The sequence below is a fragment of the Gigantopelta aegis genome, chromosome 15 (genome assembly GCF_016097555.1).
Source record: "Gigantopelta aegis isolate Gae_Host chromosome 15, Gae_host_genome, whole genome shotgun sequence".
NCBI lineage: Eukaryota > Metazoa > Mollusca > Gastropoda > Neomphalida > Peltospiridae > Gigantopelta > Gigantopelta aegis.
In genome coordinates, this window is record NC_054713.1 from 28,215,024 (window position 1) to 28,240,653 (window position 25,630).

The window sequence follows — 25,630 nt, forward strand, 5'->3', positions numbered from 1 at the left end:
TAAATTACATGTTATTGTTTTCCTATAAAGTTAAGCTTGACATCAGAGTTAAGTTTGGATGGTGCGATCTCCACGGAAACCAGTCCCAAAATGGATCATAACAAACTGGGAGGTCACCTGACGAACCCTTTCAGTCGCCTGTCAGAGGGTCGCCGTAGTTACACCCTGAACCCTCGGTTCCGGAGCTCCCCAATCAGCTGGCTCTTCGACAAGCGCCATTCTTCAACTTCATCGTCCACGTCCTGTACCCTCCTCACCAAACGGGACCGGTCGTCCTCTAGCTCCACACTGGACTACAGGCCGGGGACATCATCCTCAGACCTAAGCAGGGACAATTCGCCGTGTGCCAGCAGCACCATCCACAGAAATGTCACCTCGAGTTGTACATTAAACAGGAGGAAGGATCTGTTACCTCTGAGTTACAATAGTAATAGTAGAAAGAAGCATTCATCTTCTAGTTCTTTGTTTGATGATGTCAAGCCTTCAACATGTTCCAGTTCCACACTGGAAGCCAAAGAGGATACATCTTCATTAAAACTGGGCACTGGTAGAAGACGAGAAAAGCTTTCTACAAATAGACCTTCAGCTTGTTCCGACTCGGTGTTTGAAACAGAACAGAGAACATCGTTGTTAGATTTTGGAATTGACAGACGACAAGAGGGTATGTCTTCTGGATCTTCATCGACATATTCAGACTCCGTATTTGAAGCCAAGAAGGAAACATCTTCATTAGATTTTGGCACTGAAGGAAGACCAGATAATTTGTCTTCCAAAACAATAAAAACAGACAGATTGTACTTTTTTCTTGATTCAGAACAAGAACATGAACAAGATACGTTAAGTTGTAGCACAAACTGTGAAGATGGTTTACCTTCACTCTGTTTCAACAACCACCAGGAGGACACATCTCTAGACCATTTTTATGATTTGGAAGATGATGGTTCATCATCTAACTACACTCCTAGCAGAAGATTGGAGAATGTGAGGTCCAACACTGACGATAACAGTCAAAGTATTTCAACCTCGGCAGAGGCAAGCATCAATGGTGCTCAGCTACAGAGTGTGGAACCTAAAACAGACAGTGAAAGTGTTGCAACAGATCATATGACAGAACTTGAAGGTGGATGTTCTTCTAAAACAGACAAAGAACAAGTTGTTGCAACAGATCATATGACAGAACTTGAAGGTGGATGTTCTTCTAAAATAGACCGAGGACAAGGTGATGCCACACAACAACTGACATCACAGGGAGGTGGAAGTTCTGGCACTTCTCTGTGGAAGAACTTGAGACCTGGAACTGACAGCACACAGCCAGATGCTTTAGAAGATGCCAAGACAGACCCTGAACACAGAGATTCTGATGATGATGAAAATGAACATATTTCAGCAGAAGTCAATAAGAGCAAAGGAGACAGAGTTAGTGAAGATGAAAATATTTCAACACAATTAAAGAAGAAACGTGGGGAAAAACAAAGTAAAAGTAAAAATATTTCAACACAATTGAAGAAGAAATATGAAGACCGATTAAACAAAAATGAAAATATTTCAACACAAGTGAAGAAGAAATATGAAGACCGATTAAACAAAAATGAAAATATTTCAACACAATTGAAAAAGAAACATGAAGAAAAAGGAAGTAAAAATAAAAATATTTTGACACAACTGAAGAAGAAATATGAAGAAAAAGGAAGTGAAAATAAAAATAGTTCAACACAAGTTAAGAAGAAATATGAAGACAGACTAAATAAAACTGAAAATATTTCAACACAACCGAAGAAGAAATATGAAGAAAAAGGAAGTAAAAATAAAAATATTTCGACACAAGTTAAGAAGGAACATGGAGAAAAACCAAGTGAAACGGAAAGTATTTCAGCACAAGTGGAGAAGAAACCTGGAGAGAAACAAAGTAAAGATGAAAATATTTCAACACAAGTGAGGAAAGAATGTGGTGACAGACAAAGTGAAAATGAAAATATTTTGGTAGAAGCCAAGAAACAACATGGAACCCAACATCCATTGGCCAGCTCTAGTGTTGACGAGCGTCAGCCTGGTTTGAATGTCAACACAATGGTTGACGGTGCCTATCCCAAGTCACTAACAAACCTGACTGGATCTCTAGCCAGGTGGGACTGGAAGACTCTGTTCTATAACTGGACATTTCCACTGGACCACATCATCAAGAGTCTGCGCCGTGTAAGTTCAAAGGCATGGCGTTGTTTGGGAATGTGCGATGCTGTGTCTTGCCTGGGAATGTGTGTAGAACAGTCACACTTAGACTGTCTGGACCCCGGATGATTCTTACAGTACCTGTAGAGAATGATAGATTGATATATAGAATGATTGACTGCCAACCTACATAACTGTGTGTGTTTATACTAAGACGTGTCTTGTTGACTTGTAATCAAGTTCTGTGTTTCTTCAAGCGATGAACTTCCTAGCATGACCCTCTTCTGTAGAGAATGAGTTAAATAATGATGTTTTTGTCTTGGCTAACATGTTTATATAGCTGTGTGTCAGTGTTACCATTTAACTCTGTAAACATTACTGTTGTTGTCAAATTAAATGCTATATCTCTGCTTCATATATATACCTACATTTCTATACCCAATCATAATCTTCAGTGGCCTAGGAAGGTACCAAAACGTGTGGGGGGAGGGAGGGGGAACACTTTTATATTTATACACTTTTACACTATTATAAAGCAAATATAAAGCAAAATATCTGAAAAGTGAGGGAACATGCCCCCTTGCCTCCTTCCTCCTCCTCCCCCCCCCCCCCCCGCTTCCTACGCCAGTGATCTGAATTCTTTTTTCAGAACTTCAGAGTTTGTTTTAGTTTGTCAACTTCAGATACATATTCTTTATCTTACATTACTAAAGAAAAATAAATTGATGAATGAATGGATTGATGGATAAATCAATCGATCAATGAATAAATCAAATAGTCAGTTGATAGATAACTATATTTATTCTTAAAACATTTCAAATCCAGCAGCAATCAGTTTATATAATTAGAACCTTACCAAACTACTGTTATTAATAAATATTCACTTACATACATGCTTTTCATTTAACATTTTACATTAAAAAACACTATAAATATTATATGTCTGGTGTTAAATGATATACAAATATGTATAAGTATATCATTTAACATTCGGCATACATTTTTTTTTATCACCATGAATTAAAATAATAGCTGATTAAACAATGTGCTGAGGTGTCGGTAAACTTCCATTTCTAATTTCACTTCATTTTTTCCCCTCATTTCCATGAGACTACACATTTTCTTTGTTTATAAGAAAAATCTGAATTAACAAACATTAAATTATGTAGTTGCATCTAAAGAGTTTAAAAGTGTCTCAAGTCAGACCCCCATCTTATCGGAAGCTGGACTCGGGATAGGCGTGTTCGAAACCCTAGTGGTATAGGAGCACGTTAAACTAGTTATGTTTGATTGATTGATTGAAAGTGAGCAGGATGTAGCCCAGTAGTAAAGCACTCGCTTCATGTGCGGTTGGTCTGGAATTTATTCTCGCCGGTGGGCCCATTGGGCTATTTCTCGTTCCAGCCAGTGCTCCACAACTGGTGTAATATAAGCTGTGGTATGTATTACCCTGTCTGTGGGATGGTGCACATAAAAGATCCCTTGCTGCTAATTAAAAAGAGTAGCCTATGAAGTGGCGACCACAGGTTTCCTCTCTTTTTATCTGTGTGGTCCTTAACCATATGTCCAACACCATATTACGGTAAATAAAATGTGTTGAGTGAGTCATTAAATAAAACATTTCCTTCCTTCTTAACAGTTTAAAATGAGTGTTTCCACACCAAATAGTCATGACATGATCCTGACATTTTGCAGCATCTGTTGTAAAACACGATGCCATTAAGAGCTGAGAAAGGTCCACCTCTGATAACCTGCATTGTGTTATCTGAACTGGCAACGGGCAACTATATTTACATGCCCCTATCCACAAGGGTTCAGGCACGCCCACCCCGGATTCAGCCTCTGACTTCGCCAGTTGCCGATTCCGGGGCGGGAGGCTTATCTGAACTGTGTAGGTGGTACAGGGGCTGTATATATGATTGTGTCACTGTCCTGTTCAGTCTTCTCTCATCTGGCAGTCACTAAGAAAACACACCCACTCAAACTTGATCTAGTCACACCAGCCTCGGTGGTGCAGTGGTTAAGCCATCGGACTACAGGCTGGTAGGTACATGGTTCACAGACCAATACCGGCTCCAACCCAGAGTGAGTTCTTAAGAGCTCAGTGGGTAGATGTAAGGCCACTACGCCCTCTTCTCTCTCACTAACCACTAACCAACTAACAACTAACCCACTGTCCTGGACAGACAGCCCAGATAGCTGAGGTGTGTGCCCAGGACAGCGTGCTTGAAGCTTAATTGGATGTAAGCACGGAAATAAGTTGAAATGAAATGGAAATGAAATGATCTAGTCGCCCACTCAAATTTGAGTTGGTTCTAATTGCCATTCAGATTGTCCACATTGCCATATGAACTTAAGTTCCATTCAGACTTACACATGTAGTCCAGTGTTGGGGCGGGACATAGTGTAAAGGTGTATAAATATAAAAGGGTGCCTCCCCCCCCCCCCCCCCCCCCCATTTTGGCACCTTCCTAGGCCACTGCAGATTATGGTTGGGTCTAGAAATATAGGTATGTGTATGAAGCAGAGATATGGCATTTACAATTCTCGCGACCAGTGATCCATAACTGGTTCAACAAAGGCCATGGTTTGTACTATCCTGCCTGTGGGAAGCGCAAATAAAAGATCCCTTGCTGCTAATCGGAAAGAATAGCCCATGTAGTGGCGACAGCATGTTTCCTCTCAAAATCTGTGTGGTCCTTAACCATACATCTGACGCCATATAACTGTAAATAAAATGTGTTGAGTGTGTCGTTAAATAAAACATTTCTTTCTTTCTTTCTTTAAAATTCTCGCTTGATGTGCAGTCGGTCTAGGATCAATTCCCTTTGGTGGGCCTGTTAGGCTATTTCTTGCTCTAGCCAGTGCACCATAACTGGTATATCAAAGGCTTTGGTATGTGCTATCCTGTCTGTTGAATGGTGCATATGAAAAATCCCTTGCTACTAATGGAAAAATGCAGTGGGTTTCATCTCTTTGACTGTCATAATGACCATATGTTTGACATCCAATAGCCGATGATTAATGAATCAGTGTGCTCTAGTGGTGTCGTTAAACAAAACAAACTTCTAGTCCAGTGTCCTACTCTAACTTAGTCCATAGTTGCCACTGAAACCTTCTCCAGATTACCACTCAAAACTTAATTCTACATGTATGTCAGACTGACTCAAACTTAGCTCAAAGCTTCACTCAAACTTAGCTCAAAGCTTCACTCAAACTTAGCTCAAAGTTTCACTCAAACTTAGCTCAAAGTTTCACTCAAACTTAGCTCAAAGCATCACTCAAACTTAGCTCAAAGCTTCACTCAAACTTAGCTCAAAGTTTCACTCAAACTTAGCTCAAAGTTTCACTCAAACTTCATCTTGTCTCGGGGCAGGACGTAGCCCAGTGGTAAAGCTTTCGCTTGATGCACGGTCGGTCTAGGATCGATCCCCGTCGGTGGACCCATTGGGCTATTTCTCAAACAAAGGCCGTGGTATGTACTATCCTGTCTGTGGGATGGTGCATATAAAAGATCCTTTGCTGCTAATCGAAAAGAGTAGCCCATTAAGTGGCGACAGCGGGTTTCCTCCCTCAATATTTTCATATCAAAGGCCATGGTATGTGCTGTCCTGTGGGAAAGTGCATGTGCACATAAAGAAAAGCCTTTCATCTGTACCCTTAAATAAATAAATCTTTCATCATTCTTGTTGCCTATTATCATCTTATATATATGGATGTTTATATGCTTTGTATTATTAGTATACCAACTTCCCAATCTCTCTGTCACACTACCTTAATCCTGCATTTTATTATTACTTTTATGTATTTATCAGTTCTGGGGGTTTTGTGTCTGTCTCTGTGTGTATCTCTACCAATCTCTCACTCTTTACCTGTCTCTGTCTCTCTCCTCTCTGTGTGTCTCTCTCTCTGTCTCTCTGTCTGTCTCTCTCTGTCTCTCTGTCTGTCTCTCTCTCTCTCTCTCTCTCTCTCTCTCTCTCTCTCTCTCTCTCTCTCTCTCTCTCTCATACTTTGAGATGTCAAGTATTTTAGTATATCACAATTCTACATAATAATTGCTAGATTTTACTTCCTGTGACTCATTATTTCATTGTTTGCAGCCATACATCCAATTACAAAAGGTCACAAGACAAGATAAGGGACATAATTGGCCATTTTGAAGTTTAAAAAAATAAATGTCAGACTGTAATATCAAGGTTAAAGTTCAACATCTACTGATTAAATAATTCACTTAATACATGTGGTTAAATGTTAAGATATTTTCTTGTCATTGTGGTGTCTGTCAGAAACGTCCAATGTTTAGGACTGATATGTCACAGCCCCATCTTACAAACAGACACTGAGATACCTGTATCTGTATGCCCAACACATATGAGCACACAGGATCATAGTTTGGTTTTAATGTGTGTGTGTTTGTGTCTCTGTGTGTGTGTGTGTGTGTGTGTGTGTGTGTGTGTGTCTGTGTCTGTGTGTCTGTGTCTGTATATGTGTGTGTCTTTGTCTGTGTGTGTGTGTCTGTATCTGTATGCCCAACACATATGAGCACACAGGATCATAGTTTGGTTTTAATGTGTGTGTGTTTGTGTCTCTGTGTGTGTGTGTGTGTGTGTGTGTGTGTGTGTGTCTGTATATGTGTGTGTCTTTGTCTGTGTGTGTGTGTGTGTGTGTGTGTGTGTGTGTGTGTGTGTATGTGTATGTGTATGTGTTGTGTGTGTCTGTGTGTGTGTGTGTGTGTGTGTGTGCACGTGTGTGTGTGTAATGTAACATTTAAAAGAACTTAAAACTGTCAGTTTTATTTCCCAGATACTGTATTCCAAAAGCAAGTGATTGCAATAAATGTGAAATTTGTTTGATATATATTTTTGTGCTGGGATGTCGTTAAACATTCATTACTGAAATAAATTTGAGTTCAGAATATTGTGTGATGAACTTAACATTAAGTGCGGCCATTAATTGTCAGACATATTTGTGAAGGTCACTGCATGGGTCCGATCAATCTCTGTAAGAGGAGATGTTTATGAGTAAATACAATGATCAATCAGTTGGTGACAGTGCTAATGAATGATGTCTTTGCGGTCGGAGCTAATTTAGTCTGTAATTCCATTTGCTCTGCTTAACGATCCTGTCCATTTCCTGTTAGTAATTTCCTCCCTATTCCCCACTCTCCTCACTCATTTCTTCATTGAGACAAATGTCAAATTAGCAATACTTGTACTTACGTAATTACATAATTACAGATTAATATATTTAGAAAGTTTTACAATAAGTAGACACGATTCTTTCAATAATCTGTCTGTAGGAAAAACGATTCCTTGCTATTTATGGAAAAATGTAGCAGGTTTCATCTGAAAACTAAATATATATATCAGATTTACTGAATGTTTACATCCAATAGTTTGTTTTGTTTAACGACACCACTAGAGCACATTGATTAATTAATCATCGGCTGTTGGATGTCATCCAATAGATGATGGTTAATTAATCAATGTGCTCTAGTGGTGTTGTTAAACAAAACAAACTTTAACATTAACTTTCCTTGATTTTACACTTGTGAGTGCATGCATGGAACATTATTTAAAAGATAATTATAATACATATCTAAATATGTTTTCTGATGCTTTTTGCTAAAACCACAAAGTTATTTCTCAAAACTGACCAAATTAGGTTAGCTTTCAATCAAATGATTTGACCAGTATGCAGGGGCGTGTGAATATTTTCTTCTTTTTTTTCTGTATATTTCCCGGGGGGGGGGGGGGGGGGGGGGGGGGGGAAGGGGAGCATGACTCGACCTCCCTGTAAACCTCACTTGCCTCAGTCTAGACACCCCCACCCCTCTACATTCCTGCACCTTGTATATCATAGGAATGGATTAAATATCTTTGTAGAATATGTTCTTGCTTTCCTACTCTTTGAGTATTCCATTTTGTGCATACAAATGTATATCAACAGACACACACACATATACATGCACATGCACACACACATTCACACACATGCACACATACACATTCACACAGACACACACACAGACACACACACAGACACACACACACACACACACATTCACACATTCACACACACACATACCACACATACCACACACATACACACACATATTCACATTCACATATACACACACACTCACACATGCATACACACTCACACACTCTCATACACTCACATACACACTCACACACACACACACACACACACACACATTTAAAAAAAACACATTCAAAAACACATACACCTTTTGGATAAAGTAAAAGTACACATAGACAGACACACACTGTCATACATTATGCATAGACTTACATGTACACACCACACACACACACACACACACATACACACACGCACACATACACACACCACACAAACACACACATGCACACACACACCACACAAACACATGAACACACACATACACACAGACACACAGATATATACACAAACACACATACACACACACGACACAAACACACATACACACACATACACACCAACACACACATACACACACACACAAAACACACAAAACACACACACACACACACACACACACACACACACACACACACACACACACACATACACACACACAAAACACACACACAAAACACACAAAACACACACACACACACACACACATACACACAACACATATACACTCATACAGATATAGACAACATACACACACACACACCTCTTGGATAAAGTAACAGTACACATACACACAGACATACACTCACTGTCACACATTGTGCTTAGACATACATGTACACACACCACACACACACACACACACACACATACACATCTATTTTTCATTAAATAATGTTCACACTTTGACCTCATTTGTTGAATGTGATGACAGGTATGACTGCTATGATATCAAGTTGTCATCAAGTTCTGTCTTTCCATTGGGTGTTTGGCATCATAACAAAACATCAACCCATTTATTGCAGAATTTGATTCTGTTTATTTCATACTAGTATACATGTACCTGTATATTGACATATTAAAAAAAAAAAATCAAACTAATTGTGTTTTTAATAAAAAAAACCAATTTTGTTTGAGACATGAATTCTCAATTTTGGTACCTATGTGCAGTGTAGTTGGAGTGTGTGTGTTTCAACTAATTGTTACGTTCAAAGAATGATTTAATTATTATGAACTGTAACTCTTTTCCTTGAGCATTGTGTTGATTAATTACACTATATTGTTTGTATCATTTATATCTATTTTTGTCTTGAGCATTGTGAGAGATCTTTAGATTTTTTATATTGGTTTTTGTTTTGTTTTGTTTTGTTTTCTTTTTGTTTTGTCATTGTTTTATGTTTCACCTTATTTTAGTTGTTTATTTGTCTTAAATAGTCTTATTCAACTTACTGTACTAGCACAACAACTATGGTATACAACAAGGGAAGACAATTCTGCAGTGGAGGAGATACTCAGGTTGTATAGCATTGTTGTTGTGCTAGTACTAGGTAAGGAGGAATAAATATTAAAATTAGATGAAAAAATTTCTAAGATGCTGTGTAGGGTTTGTTGCCATTGTTAATATGTCTGTGAGTAATAAATAAATAGAGTGTTTTGTTTTCAATGACTAAACTTGTACATGAAATATAGTTTCTTGTTTTAAATACCAGTATCTGAATACTGAGCATGTTTCCGAACATACAATGTATTATAATGCTTTTAGAGGATCAATCTTTATTTTTTATTTCCTAATACATGTATTTTATATATATATTTTCTTGTGGATGAAAATATTGGGAGGTAAAATCCAGTTATGCTATGCTACCAACATTAAGACAGCCCAAAACATATTGCATCACAGTTCTTTTTAAAACAAAATGTTTAATGTGTTATTTTTGTCATTATAAAGGCTCTATTAGTCAGAAATATTACAGTGACAACAATTAGCTCAATGCAGTCTTTAAAACGTTTGAATTGTGTGCCTGCATGGGACAATCTTTTCCAATTCTTAAATTATGATTTTAACAACATAATTTATTGGAGTAATTCTAAAATGAAATATATTTATAGATTCAAGTTCTTGGTATTAAAGAAATGAAATTTGCTACACATATTTTAAAAGTTGAAATGCATGCACATGTACAATGTATACCTGTATTTTTTCAAATAATATTTGTTCACTTTTTAATACACATAGTAGTACAGGGTACATGTACTTGGTATTTATACAAGGCAAGCTCTTTCCTTTCCAAATTCATCAATTGCAAATTTTAAAAATGATTGGCAAATTTTATTTTAATTTGGCAAAGAACATTTGTGTAATAATTGATAGACTTTGTTGAAATATATTTTAGATTTTGCATTTTTAAGATAACTTGGTATAATTTTCTGATCACCTAGAGCTAGCCGTATGATTTGTTATTTTAATTCCTAATGGTTTTAATATTTTGGTATTTATATATCATACATGTATGTTCTGTTGTCATTTTCCATCAAAGCAGGGGTTGTAGCCGTCAAATTCTGTCTACTATATTTACATATAATATAGATTTAAATGTTATGTGGGTCTACTAAATTTACATATAATATAGATTTAAATGTTATGTGTGTCTACTATATTTACATATAATATAGATTTAAATGTTTTGCGTTCATGTCATGTTTCTTTTTATTTCAGCCGGAGCTGAATTCGTCCAATTCCAATATTTCTAATGCCAGCAGCGATGGTCTAAATGAAGACGCTAAGAGACCCAAGTTAAGAGGTATGACTACAAGTATTTAATAAAATCTTTTATTATCCATATGGTTTAACATAACCGAGCTAATAATAATCATACGAAGCACACGTGTAATAACAAGTGTAATGACATAATTTTGGGAAGCGACGTCATAACATGACGTTGCTTCTCCAGTCCTAGCTCAGACTGCGCATTTGAAAGATGACGTCATTTCGTCGTCTCCTTCTAGTTATGGACCGGCCTCGGTGGCGTCGTGGCAGGCCATCGGTCTACAGGCTGGTAGGTACTGGGTTCGGATCCCAGTCGAGGCATGGGATTTTTAATCGAGATACCGACTCCAAACCCTGAGTGAGTGCTCCGCAAGGCTCAGTGGGTAGTTGTAAACCACTTGCACCGAGTGATCCATAACTGGTTCAACAAAGGCCATTGTTTGTGCTATCCTGCCTATGGGAAGCGCAAATAAAAGATCCCTTGCTGCCTGTCGTAAAAAGAGTAGCCTATGTGGTGACAGCGGGTTTCCTCTAAAAAACAGTGTCAGAATGACCATATGTTTGACGTCCAATAGCCGATGATAAGATAAAAAATCAATGTGCTCTAGTGGCGTCGTTAAATAAAACAAACTTTACTTTTCCTTCTAGTTGTGGCTGAAACATTTTCAGTTGGGTCTTGTTATTCATAAAGAAAACAACAACAATAATATTGATAAGAAAGAAATTATTACACTTGTGCGTGAGTCGTACTGATTTTACAAAACTCGTGTCAGGATTCATGTCGCTCTTGCTCGGGTAATACAGAAATCCTGACACTCGTTTCGTGAAATCAGTATGACGCACAAGCTCGTATAATAATCTCTATCTCATATCATTTCTCAATTCAATTCTTTTTATTCTTTTCATTGTATGTTAGGCCATAAGCCCATATATACAGGAACTCGTATATTGATATATTTTAGGACCAGCTGTTCAAACGATTAGCCAGCTGTATTAGAAATGCAAAATGAAAACATTTATTATTACACATATGTTTTAAAAATGTATCTTGCAACATATTGATTATCTTACTATGACCTTCCATAGATACCAATCAAACAAGTTGAGTGATATCCATTAAGATCAATTATGGGTAATAAATATGATATTAAACTCGCCACCACCCCGCATCATGTCTATGTCCCTCGAAAAACAATTCTCATTTGTCACTCCCTAAAGCTCGAAACTACTGAAGACTATTTCACTCAGGACACAAACACCATACAAAATGGAAGCTCATTCAATATCCCATAATGATCTCATTTCTCACATCAGAATCAAATAGATGAACATGTAGGCATCATTTGCTGTGCTTTAATTGAGGGATTAAACCTCTTAGTGGACCCATTCTCTGGTTGTGTTTCCTCCATTCCATCCAGTGCTCCACAACTGTTACATTTAAGGTCATGGTATGTGATATGTGGGAAAGTGTATATAAAAGATTCCTTGCTTCTAATAAAAATATGTAGCAGGTTTCCTTTTTAAGATTACATGTCAAAATTATCAAGTGTTTGACATCCAGTAGTCGATGGTTAATAAATCAATCTAGTAGTATTGTTAAACAAAACATATGTTAAAGTTTTCACCATCAGTTTACTGTTTTAATGGTAATGTGTGTAATAAAAAGTCTATGCATAATATAATTTTTCTTATCATCAATCTCCTGTGATATTCTCCTAGGAGATATCGCTTCTTATAATCTTGATTGGTCAAATTTTAACCACAAGACAATATTTTGTTGCGTCACTGTCGTTCTGCTAGTTAACGAGTCTACCGCTGCTAAATATAGTGACATTCAACCCACATTACTAACATTGTTTACAATTGTCACAAATGAAAAGAATGAAAATGGATGATAAACAAAATAATGCTGTCATGTCTTGTGATATCATAATTTATCAGCACTCGTTGATAAAAGTATTACAAATCCTCAGCAAGCCTCGGATTTCATGCTTTTATCAACGCGTGATGATAAATTATGATATCACAAGACACTCTGGGAGTATCCTCTGTTTATCACTTTATATGGAGGTAAAGATCCTAAAACCGAGATACAGCTGCTAATGAGCATTGTAATTCACTTGGACATAAGACAGACACATACATAGTATATTATACATTAGGAAACAACTCCTAAATATGTGGGGTCGAATATACAAAGCCTGTTTACATCTTACACGTGTGTAACTACATACATTTACAATACTTAAAACACCCACATTTCAGAAAAACAGGCTTCGTTAATTCGGCCCATATCCTTTACTTAAGTCTCATCAATCTTGGATAGCGGGTCTGATAAAAAGTGAAAAATAACGATTTTTGTCTCTAATTTTCAAATATGTGTATATCTACCATCAAAATAAAAATGAAACAATTATAATAACCCCCCCCCCCCCCCACACACACACACACACATAAAAAAGAAATATATTCATGTCGACAATTACATATTTCACTCCTACTTCGCATTAAAACTGATTTTTCGCAGCAGGAAACAAGGTGATGAGGATGGGATCGTTCGCGTACCGAGCGACGCAGTTTTTCGAGAATCTGGGCAAGAAGCCGTCAGGCAAGCGCAAGTCTGAGGGAATCTACAAGGACCTGGACCTGAAAGCCGGTATAGAGGAGGAGTGCTCCCAGTCCTCCTCCAGCTCTGGCCTTCCCCTTCTGACTCCCTCCTCCGACTCCCTCGAGCCGGTGTTTGCCGACCTCGCACCACCCGTTTCTTCTCTCAGTGGCGTGAAGCATGCAGGTCAGTTCACACTAACAGCATGGCTCTCCGGACCTTTGTTTTCAAACTACAGTAGAGTATTCTTGTAACAAACCGCAAGGGACCATGATAGTTTGTTCGTTATAGTAGTAGTGTGTTGTAGATATTTGCATAAGTTTGTTATTAATGTATAGAGAGATAAAATGGGACTTTATGATCAGTTCAGGGTAAAACGTTCACTTGATGCGTGGTCGGTCTGGGATCAATCCCCGTCGGTGGGCCCATTGGGCTATTTCTCGCTCTAGCCAGTGCACCACGACTGGTATATCAAAGGCCATGGTATTTGTTTTGGGTTTTTTGTTGTTTTTGTTGTAGTTTTTTTGTGTGTTTTTGGTATGTGTTATCCTGTCTGTGGGATGGTGCATATAAAAGATCCCTTGTTGCTTATCGAAAAGAATAGCCCATGAAGTGGCGACAGCAGGTTTCCTCTCTCACTATCTGTGTGGTTCTTAACCATATGTCTGATGCCATATAACTGTAAATAAAATGTGTTGAGTGCATCGTTAAATAAAACATATCCTTTCCTTTCTTTCCTTCCTTCTGATCAGTTCATTCTATGGAGTAGTTTGTTCTAAGCATGTCCGTTATAAAGTGTTCTTTACTGTAGTAGTAACAGTAGTTCTTATGTAATAAAGATAAAGAGACTTGGGTTTGGGGTTTTTCGATTTCACTGCCATCTGAAAGCTGTTTCTGTTATTGTCTCTTGATGAATGATTTACAGTTTATAGCTGCTTACTACCCATCTGGAATGAACCGGGCATAGCCCAGTGGTACAGCGTTCACCTGATGCACGGTCGGCCTGGGATCGATCCCCGTCGGTGGGCCCATTGGGCTATTTCTAGTTGTAGTCAGTGCACAACGACTGGTATATCAGAGTTAATAGTATGTGCCATCATATCTGTCCGATGGTGCATATAAAAGATCCATTGTTACTAATGGAAAAATGTAGTGGGTTTCCTTTAAGACTATATGTCAAAATTACCAAATGTTTGACATCCAAAAGCCGATGATTAATAAATCAGTGTGCTCTGGTGGTGTCGTTAAAGACATTTTTTTTAGTGATCAGTAATTGCCTGAGTAGTATAAGCAGGTTTTTCATTTTCTAAGTCAATTATAATTTTATTAGTAACTTTTTTTTATAGGGACATACCCTAGTTTTTAAACACTAAGGCATATTTTTGACTATTAAAGCCGTTTTTGATAACCGAAATCAGACATTATTTAGATTTTATTTTTTCAGATTATCCATTTCCGTATATTCAAAGTGTTTTTGGTCATCCAGGTGTTTTTAATATCACAAAATGCGTTTCTCATATTTTTTAAAACGCACGTGCGTCTGAGAAGTAACAGTTATGGAGTCGACTTTGAATCTATTTTTAGAGGGTATTTCACCATTTCGAAGTCACAGACTCATGTTTCACTCAATTGTAACTTTATCCAAATGTGTTTCATGTTTGTAGATTAACTAAACTTAGTGTAATTTTCACGGGTTGAAACTAGAGTTTGCTCCCTTTAAGTACCAGCAGAAACTTAATAACTTAATATTTTATAATATCCAGCAAGGGCAATAACTATTGAAATTGGTAGTGTTGGTGCTTGGTAATTTAAGAGTGTTGATGTGTATACCCTATGAAAACATAATTTTGAAAACAAAGTTTGTTACAGATGTTTTTCTCAGGTTAGAAAAAAATATTTAAATTTCTTTTCTTCAAAACAAAGGTCCACAACTCTCTTTTACTGCTAAACTGTTTTGACTTGTTGTTACATTTTATTCTTCACAGCTACTAATAACTTCTAAATCTTTGGTAAAAATCTTTATATCTCAATATACATATAGTGTTTGAGATTTTGACCCACTGATACAAGTGGGTTGAAATTTAAAATTGGACTGAGGGGTGTGTATCTGCAATTGGCTCATGGTGATTCCGCTCCCCCTCCCCACCCCCGATTTTCTTACACAATTTACAAGCAACATGGAATGACAGATATAAAGTGTTATGTACACTGGTTGTTTATCCCTTATCCCTTATTATTTCAAATACGTGTACATCTTCCAGGCCCATAGCTAGGATTTGTTTTTTTGGGGTTTTCTGGTTGAGTTATTTTTGGAGTGGGAGGGTGGGTGGGCAGATAAATTCTTGGAACAAACGAGCATTTCAGGGAGGTTACATACTTAAAATGTCAATATGAGTAACCAGTAAAAACAATTGTGGAGCAATTGCCCCTCCTCCCCCCCCCCCCCCCCCCCCCCACAGCTACGGCCCTGTCTACCATCAAACATTGGTTCTTTATCCCTTTCAGGTTTTAAAGTGCATGTGTTTATTAACTGTCTATTTTGTTCGTGTCATTTTGACCTTTTATTTTGTTACCTAGTTCATACTAATCATGATTTGTTTTTCATAAATCTCTTCCAAATAATGCGGGTTAAAATTAACAATTGTTTGACATGTGATGGGTCAATCTCTGAATTCATTGTGTTATTTCATCTACTCCACTACTGACATATCAAAGGTCAGGGTATTTACTGCACCTAACAACAGCTGAGTAAACAGTGTACATTCCTTTCCTTTAATTCCAGTCAGTTAATATTGTCTGTATTGTACACCGGTCTTTCATAGGTTCATTTACCATGGCTCCTGACATTAAAACTGCAATTTTAAACAACCTTTGAAATTGTTGTTTAGAAATTAATGCAATTGTTTTTATCAGTTGTTCTGTAATCCCAGTCAATTTTTTATATTCTTAATATCAGTAAAACCATAAATATTATTTATTAACACATATGTATCATTATTTAGGAGATGTACTTCACTCATTTCACAAGTTTTGTTTGTAGTCTTTGTTAATAATTCAGGAGTGTTATATCATATTGTTTGTTTGTGTTATAAAAACATTCATTGATTGAACATTTCATGTCTTGGAATTTAAAAAAAATATCTTGGGGGAAAAAAACCCTGCAAAAATGTCCTTGAATTTTAAGTTTTTTCAAGTATAAGAACCCTGTTAAAACCTTTGGGTGCAAGTGCGAATAATTTGTACATGCTCCTATACCACTAGAGTTTCGAGCATGTCCGTCCCGGGGCCTGTCTCTGGATAGCCAGGGGCATGATCGTTTTGTCTGTTGGCAAGCTATCAGGCCTGGTGCTTGTAAACCGTTTAGAGTCTGAGACAGTAATGTCATGACAAGGCCATACAAAATGTCATTAAAGATTGAGTCTGGACTCAAAGACTAATAGAGTCTGAGACAGTAATGTCATGACAAGGCCATACAAAATGTCATTAAAGATTGAGTCTGGACTCAAAGACTAATAGAGTCTGAGACAGTAATGTCATGACAAGGCCATACAAAATGTCATTAAAGATTGAGTCTGGACTCAAAGACTAATAGAGTCTGAGACAGTAATGTCATGACAAGGCCATACAAAAAGTCATTAAAGATTGAGTCTGGACTCAACGACTAATAGAGTCTGAGACAGTAATGTCATGACAAGGCCATACAAAATGTCATTAAAGATTGAGTCTGGACTCAAAGACTAATAGAGTCTGAGACAGTAATGTCATGACAAGGCCATACAAAATGTCATTAAAGATTGAGTCTGGACTCTAGGTATCATAAAGTTCATGCAGTGTGTTATTTGCTGCAGGTTACTTGGAGGTGTTCAGCAGTTTCAACAAGCGGCGCTGGGGTAAGCGGTACTGTTTGGTGCGGGACAACACATTCGAGTGCTACAAGACGGAACAGAGCAAGGCCTGTGAACTCAGCTTCCTGTTGAAGCCGTGCGTCATGCGACAGGCGATCGCCGAGACTCAGAGCAATTTCTCCCTCATGCTGCTAGAGAGCGGCAAAGAGAAGATAACTGTGGAGGTAAACATTCATTGAATAGTAATTAGTATGGAATATGTCTGTATTTGGATATTTGTTCTTTATATATGGGTGTGCTAACAGCATATATTAAATTTACAGAAATGTCTAATTATTATTATGAATCGGGGCTTTCGATTGCTACGGTGATAAACAAAATAGATAATCCCAAAATAATATTTCAAATTAAGTACAAAGAAGTTGACCTTAAAACCATTTAAATATTATGCTTGAATTACATTAAAATAACTTGTAATGTATTTAGAAATATATACAAACCTTCGGCAGCTGTAACATTATTGTGCTAAAACAGACCTTGCTGTACTTGAACAGGCATCGAAATAAGCATTGTGTCTGGTAACCCATTTACAGGTTACCACAAAATATAGTCTGGTAACCTTTAGGTTTCCACAACTATATGAAAGTTAGAATTACTACTACGCTGTCGTTCTGAAATGGTAACGGTGCGCGCGAACATGGATACAAGAAACGAAATCCGGAAGTAAATTTATCTAGTGGGCGCTGCTTAAACGCGGATGGCCAAAATTGCTTTGCAATTGCACAAGTGCGCACGAACATCGGTGCAATTTTGTACAAGAAAACAAAACGCGGACATAAATTCATCTAGTGGACGCTGCTTAAACGCGGAGTGACTTGCGCGCGAACATTGATGCAATTCCTGACGAGAAAATGAAACGCAGAAGTCTTGAATGCATTGCCTGGTTTACATTCGGAAACGAAACTACCATTGTTGAAATTTTTGTCGAGAACGAAACACCGTTCTCGACTTTTCTAACATGTGGTAACCTCCCGGTAACCTGAACGACCGTTCTCGACTTATTTCGATGCCTGCTTGAAACAGACAAAAACCTGTTGTGCCCAAGTGTGTGAGATCTAAAGCCTTGTGAATATTCCGACAAGTTACACAGAAACCGTGGAATCCTTTAGTTGCCATTTCTCATTCATTAGACCAAGTGTTAAGATCACTAGTACTATATCTAGCTGCTGATCAATGTTGGCTCAGTCATCATCTTAAAGGGACATAACTGAGTTTACTGCAATTTTTAAGATGTCGTCTACTAACAGAGACTTTTTAACGACTGTAATTACATATCAAATATATTTTTTTGGATAAAATATTAGTGGCTGTATATTAAATGTGTTTCTGATCGTTCTAATATTCGTACAAGCTTAAATTTCATTTTATTTCCTAAAATATAATTTTTTGGTACATACGAAATTATTTGAAGACAAAATCCAGTTTGGGCTTCTTACGAATATTAAGTTGACCAGAAACAGACACTGATAATATTCTAAACAAGAAAATATTTAAGATGTAAGTTTAATCGTAGAAATATTTTATTAGTCGGAAATATCTTACAATGCAGCAAACTCAGGAATGTCCATTTAAAATGTAAGACTGTATTTTGGCTGTAAGTCTGTCTCATTCCAACGGGTTGGTGGGCAGGATATAGGACAGGGGTAAAGCACTGGCCTGATGCACTTATGGTTTAGGATCAGTCTCTGTCAGTGTGCCCACTGGGCTATTTCTTGGTCCAGCCAGTGCACACTACGACTGGTGTATCAATGGCTGTGATATATACTATCCTGTCTGTGGTATTCAGAGGTTCAAAAAATTTCAAAAAATGTTACTTGCCACAGGGCAAGTGCCAATCTGATATTCACTTGCCCCATATATTTTTCCACTTGCCCATATGTCTTAAGGTAACCAATTGTGTTACTCCTATTTAATTTAATACAGTGTTTAATAATGTAATAATCTTGAAAGTAATTGGTTTAATTGCACAAATAGAGAATTTTGCCAATAGGTTGCAGTACACCACTTATCCAGGAAGTACTAAATGTGTATATGTCTGTCCAGTAGTATTCACTGTTTTCTCTACTTGTTGATTTAAACTTTTTTTTTTTTTTAATAGTGTCCATTTATTGATTTAAACTTTGTTATTTGTTTGGTAGTGTCCACTTGTTCGTCTAAATATTATTATTGTGTCAATGTATGTCTTAGTGACCACTTAATGTATGGCTGTGGATGTGGTGAGATCCCTTTCCACTTGTGAGCCATTCTTTTATGGCTGGCATTGGTTGAAAATGTTTAGGGATTTTGGCCCATGTGTCATTATTGTGAGTGTATTATTTAACATTCTCTGCCCCAAAACATGTCTCTGGGATGTTTTTACCCTCTTCATAGCTGAGAAGAGTCTCTTAAAAATGAGCTCTGTTACTCTACAAATGTTTTTAAATAGTGCAGGCTTGGTAAACAACAGCAGGGGAAGGGGTGTACATCAATTGCAGCCTTGTATTTTTAATTTGTTGAGCATCATAATTTATTTGTTAAAAACTATTAATAAAGCAGAAAAAATGAATATATTCATGTATGCTTAGAGGGCATTGCACCATCATGATTATGGCGTAGGGCTAATGAAATCTAACTTCACCTTACCCGTTCATTTTACACGAATGTATATTTACATTTACAGAGTACTGAAAAACATTAAGTATGTTCTGCTACAAGGTTTATTATATCTAAACTAAAATATCTTGCAACTTTTATAAGAATACAGTTCATAATATTTAGGCTCTGTTCAAGTGAACTCGGAAATTATAAACTTGCTTTACGCCCTCGTTCATTTGCAAACAGCAGATTCCGGAACACTGTTAACGTCTAATTTAATTTGAATATGACAATTTTAAACTGTATCCCACCTCATTTACCATGTTTGCAAGGATTAAACATTATGATTGCACACACAAGGCATGTACACTTTATTTTTATATAAGCTGTAAAGCGTATTGGATGTTATTTCTAAGTTTGAAGATCATCGAACCGATTACTTGTACGAATTCAGTCGAATGTTCAGTGGCGGAAATTACCGATCTTAGTCAATAGCAAAAAGGGAATAACTTTAAAGTGGTTATTGAACTTTTCAACACTTTGTTTTCCATTTTGGTGTTAATGCATTGGCAAGAGTTCCAATCGTTCCAGCATTTAGGGTTAGGGTTAGTTCTCCTTAGAGCTATGTAAATGTTTGGACGATTGGAACTCTTTCCAAAGGTTTTACCGAGATTTGTAACAAAATTTTAAAAAAGTTTTAGGTGATAAATTAGTCACTTGTCATCGGGATATGCAGTTGACATAATTACTTGCCCAGTATGAAAAATTCACTTGGCGCGGGCGTCGGGTGATGCGATGTTTGATTCCCTGGGTATTGTGCATATAAAAGATTTCTTGCTGCTAATATGAAAGAGTAGCCCATTGTTTCCTCTCTTATTAGTGTCCTACTGGTGGGTGTCCTACTGGTCCAACTGAAAGGACTATAGGTTTCCTCTCTTATTGGTGTCCTACTGGTCCAACTGAAGGGACTATAGGTTTCATCTCTTATTGGTGTCCTACTGAAGGGACTATAGGTTTCATCTCTTATTGGTGTCCTACTGAAGGGACTATAGGTTTCGTCTCTTATTGGTGTCCTACTGGTCCAACTGAAGGGACTGTAGGTTTCCTCTCTTATTGGTGTCCTACTGGTCCAACTGAAGGGACTATAGGTTTCCTCTCTTATTGGTGTCCTACTGGTCCAACTGAAGGGACTATAGGTTTCCTCTCTTATTGGTGTCCTACTGGTCCAACTGAAGGGACTATAGGTTTCCTCTCTTATTGGTGTCCTACTGGTCCAACTGAAGGGACTATAGGTTTCCTCTCTTATTGGTGTCCTACTGGTCCAACTGAAGGGACTATAGGTTTCCTCTCTTATTGGTGTCCTACTGGTCCAACTGAAGGGACTATAGGTTTCATCTCTTATTGGTGTCCTACTGAAGGGACTATAGGTTTCATCTCTTATTGGTGTCCTACTGAAGGGACTATAGGTTTCGTCTCTTATTGGTGTCCTACTGGTCCAACTGAAGGGACTGTAGGTTTCCTCTCTTATTGGTGTCCTACTGGTCCAACTGAAGGGACAATAGGTTTCCTCTCTTATTGGTGTCCTACTGGTCCAACTGAAGGGACTATAGGTTTCCTCTCTTATTGGTGTCCTACTGGTCCAACTGTAGGGACTATAGGTTTCCTCTCTTATTGGTGTCCTACTGGTCCAACTGAAGGGACAATAGGTTTCCTCTCTTATTGGTGTCCTACTGGTCCAACTGAAGGGACTATAGGTTTCCTCTCTTATTGGTGTCCTACTGGTCCAACTGAAGGGACTATAGGTTTCATCTCTTATTGGTGTCCTACTGGTCCAACTGAAGGGACTATAGGTTTCCTCTCTTATTGGTGTCCAACTGAAGGGACTATAGGTTTCATCTCTTATTGGTGTCCTACTGGTCCAACTGAAGGGACTATAGGTTTCATCTCTTATTGGTGTCCAACTGAAGGGACTATAGGTTTCATCTCTTATTGGTGTCCTACTGGTCCAACTGAAGGGACTATAGGTTTCATCTCTTATTGGTGTCCTACTGGTCCAACTGAAGGGACTATAGGTTTCCTCTCTTATTGGTGTCCAACTGAAGGGACTATAGGTTTCATCTCTTATTGGTGTCCTACTGGTCCAACTGAAGGGACTATAGGTTTCCTCTCTTATTGGTGTCCAACTGAAGGGACTATAGGTTTCCTCTCTTATTGGTGTCCTACTGAAGGGACTATAGGTTTCCTCTCTTATTGGTGTCCTACTGGTCCAACTGAAGGGACTATAGGTTTCCTCTCTTATTGGTGTCCTACTGGTCCAACTGTTCTGTCTGTCTCACATACAGTTGTCCCAAATTTCATTCATCTCATTTTAACTTATTTTCGTGCTTATATCCAATTAAGGTTCAAGCACGCTGTCCTGGGCACACACCTCGGCTATCTGTGCTGTCTGTCCAGGACAGTGGGTTAGTTGTTAGTGGTTAATGAGAGAGAAGAGGGTGTAGTGGCCTTACACCTACCCGTTAAGCCCTTAAGAACTCGCTCTGGGTTGGAGCCGGTACCGGGCTACGAACCCTGTACCTACCAGCCTGTAGTCCGATGACTTAACCACAACACCACCGAGGCCGGTTGTCCTGAAATTTTGTGTATAGCTTTATCATGTCCGGTAGAGGACATGTATTGCTTTAGCAGTACTCTCAGAATGCTTGTTGTCAGTGTGGTCCTTAACCATATGTCTGATGGCATATAACGGTAATTAACATGTGTTGAGTGTATCATTAAATAAACCATTCCTTCCTTCCCGACAGGTTAACAGTAAGGATGAGATGGGTGTAATTATTGTGCCATACAGAACTGGGTTTGTAAAATGATTTGAGTGTGTCGTTAAATAAACCATTACTTCCTTCCCAACAGGTTGACAGTAAGAATGAGATGGGCGTAATTATTGTGTCATACAGAACTGGGTTTGTAAAATGATTTGAGTGTGTCGTTAAATAAACCATTACTTCGTTCTCGACAGGTTGGCAGTAAGAATGAGATGGCCGTGTGGGTGACGGTGTTGATGAGAGAGATGGCCAATGACAGCGTACCGGAAGGCCTGGAGGAATACTTGATAGAGGACGATCGATCCGACGAGATTCTCCACGACAAAACGGACTTCTCCGACATGCTCGGCTATTCCGTCATACAGAGCTGGGTAAGCAAATGTACTACATAGACTGAGTATGTCATTATTCTTCAACCTGCTCGGGTATTCCGTTATATTGAGCTGGGTAAGCACATGTACTACACAAGCAAATGTGATATCAGAGCTGGGGTTGTATATGTACTACACAGACTGAGTGTGTAATTATTCTCTGACCTGCTCATATATTTCGTCATACAGAGCTGGGTAAGCAAATGTAATACACAGACTGGCTGTCATTATTGTGTGACCTGCTCGGGTAAATTGTCATACAGAGCTGGGTAAGCAAATGTACTACACAGACTGAGTGTGTAATTATTCTCTGACCTGCTCATATATTCCGTCATACAGAGCTGGGTAAGCAAATGTACTACATAGACTGTGTTGATTAGAAGTTGTGAATATCAAATTTACAAGCTGTGATTAGCATTTGTTTGGTGAAATAACCTGTGAACATAACTTGTGAACTGGGATAGTTCAAGGGCCATAACTCTTTTAACAGTACATGATAAAGCTATACACAAAACGCCAGCTCAATATCTCAAAGCCTTCTGCAAAAAAACATCCGGAAAATATATGTGGGACAGATGAAAGGACAGACAGGTGGATGGACGGACAGACAGACAGACAGAGATAAAACCTGTAGTCCGCTCCGGTTGGACCGGTAGGGGACTGATAAAACAACATTGTTTGGAAATATTTTTGTTAATAAAATATTTGAATTTTTAGTATTTAATTTTGTTACAGGATCTGGCGAATGAACATTACGAAGACAAAAAGCCCAGTGAGGTTGTGATTGGTGAAGGTGCCCAAGACGAGACAGTAATCGGAGATTTGTATACACAAGTTGTGAAGAGCTCATCGTCGGGAAGCTCACTCCTGACGCCGCTGCCAGGGATTGAGGAGAATGCCGAGGTGTTTGACGAACAGAAACTGACTTCCGACAGCGGCTTTGTCAGTGTGCACGGTTTCAACTCTGACAGCGAGAGTGACAGTGGCTGTGCCGTCAAAAGCGAGGACGAATCTCGGACATACGAAGGCAAACTCTTATTCAGCACTCGCCAGGAACGAGATTCAACATCAAGGGAAGTAACTCCATTTGATAGTGATTCAAGGGAAAGAACTTTAGTCGAAGCTGAAGAGACTTTCTCTGATTGTGTTACAGACTTTGAAAATCTTTCTCCTGGGATGAACAAAATGCAATCGGATAATATTGTCGCAAATGAAAAGACCGAATCGGTATTAGTGGATAAAAACTGTAACATAGAGAAACAGTTGGAGATTGAAGTTGATGATGTAAAAGGTGATGACTCTGATAAAGTATGTGTAGATGTTACCTCATGTGAGAGTGTGGCAGATACTAATGGACCAAAGAATTCCTTGCCAGACTTGGACCACAAAGTGGGGATCAAAGATCTTTGTCAGTGCAACGTTTCTTCTAACAATGAAGCTACAAACCAGGATTTGCTATCTGTGAAGGACTCCATCCAGAATCTGATCAAACATTCCAGTGAACTGACGGAAACGGAAAAGTCAAGTTCAACTTCCATTAGTATTTCGGAGAAACTAGAACACAATGCTAGCATCGTGAACTCATCAGAAGATGATACTGAAGAGTGCAAAGTGCCGACGCCTTCAGATGAACCAAACTCTCTTTCAAAACCAAAAGCAGACGCCATGTCTCAAAGCAGTTGTGAAAATATGGCTCCGTGTGAACGTAACGAACCTTGTGGTGTTGAAAAAGACGGCAGTGGAAGTGAAGCCAGCTCTCCGGTTGATTCAAAACGTAAGTTGTTTGATGTAGAGGACTCTCTGCTGCGGTCATGGGGGTTGGATGTGTATTTTGAGGTGGGTTCTCACAACCCGAGCATCATACGCTACTGTGGCGCTCATTATGTCGGTTGCGAGGAGCGGTCACACTTGAAGCGCAGTAAGACGATAGCGGGCACCTCAGAGTTACATCTGATATCGAGGTATAGCGCTGCAGTCGGTCGTGGTAATGAAAGTCATTCACATAAATGTCCAGCTTCTCATTCTCAGGGGGCTCAAGTACAAGGTGACACCGTGGTGACCTTGGATGACCTTGTGTCTCAGTGTGAGTTGACCTTGGCCAAGATGGAAACCGCCTTGTCCAATCACCGTAACTAAAACTTTAATTTGCTCCTTTGCTTTGTTTTTTTCTTAAAGCATTCTTTGCTTCAGATTGAATGCACTAAACATTTACTTAAATTTTTGGATATATTTTTCACAAACTTTTTTCCTTCATCTTTGAGCTGCATATAGAATAGGTTCTACTTTGGGCACTGTTATTTGCATAATTAATGGTGCAGGCTACATCTAGCACTAGGCGTATCCCGCATACAGATTCATATATACTAATATACTCCATCATATGTGGTCATGTGGGATAGGAAAAGTACACCCGAGGTGGTGGAAATTTTGACCTGGGACTTGTCAAGCCTCATCCCTGATCAAAATTTCCCCCACCT

At 38.4% G+C, this 25,630-nt stretch overlaps 1 protein-coding gene across 5 annotated transcripts in view; it reads left to right on the forward strand.

Annotated features, from left to right (window-relative positions):
- LOC121390133 overlaps positions 1–25,630 on the forward strand; it is a 129,967-nt gene that overhangs the window by 84,963 nt on the left and 19,374 nt on the right. For 4 of the 5 annotated variants that reach the window (XM_041521875.1, XM_041521877.1, XM_041521876.1 and 1 more), the window contains exons 9-13: positions 10,826–10,910; positions 13,404–13,667; positions 17,330–17,550; positions 22,977–23,153; positions 23,889–24,927. In XM_041521875.1, coding sequence (XP_041377809.1) covers positions 10,826–10,910; positions 13,404–13,667; positions 17,330–17,550; positions 22,977–23,153; positions 23,889–24,927 — 1,786 coding nt within the window. The remainder of the gene's footprint in view (positions 1–10,825; positions 10,911–13,403; positions 13,668–17,329; positions 17,551–22,976; positions 23,154–23,888; positions 24,928–25,630) is intronic. The other variant, XM_041521874.1, reaches the window with a different exon arrangement.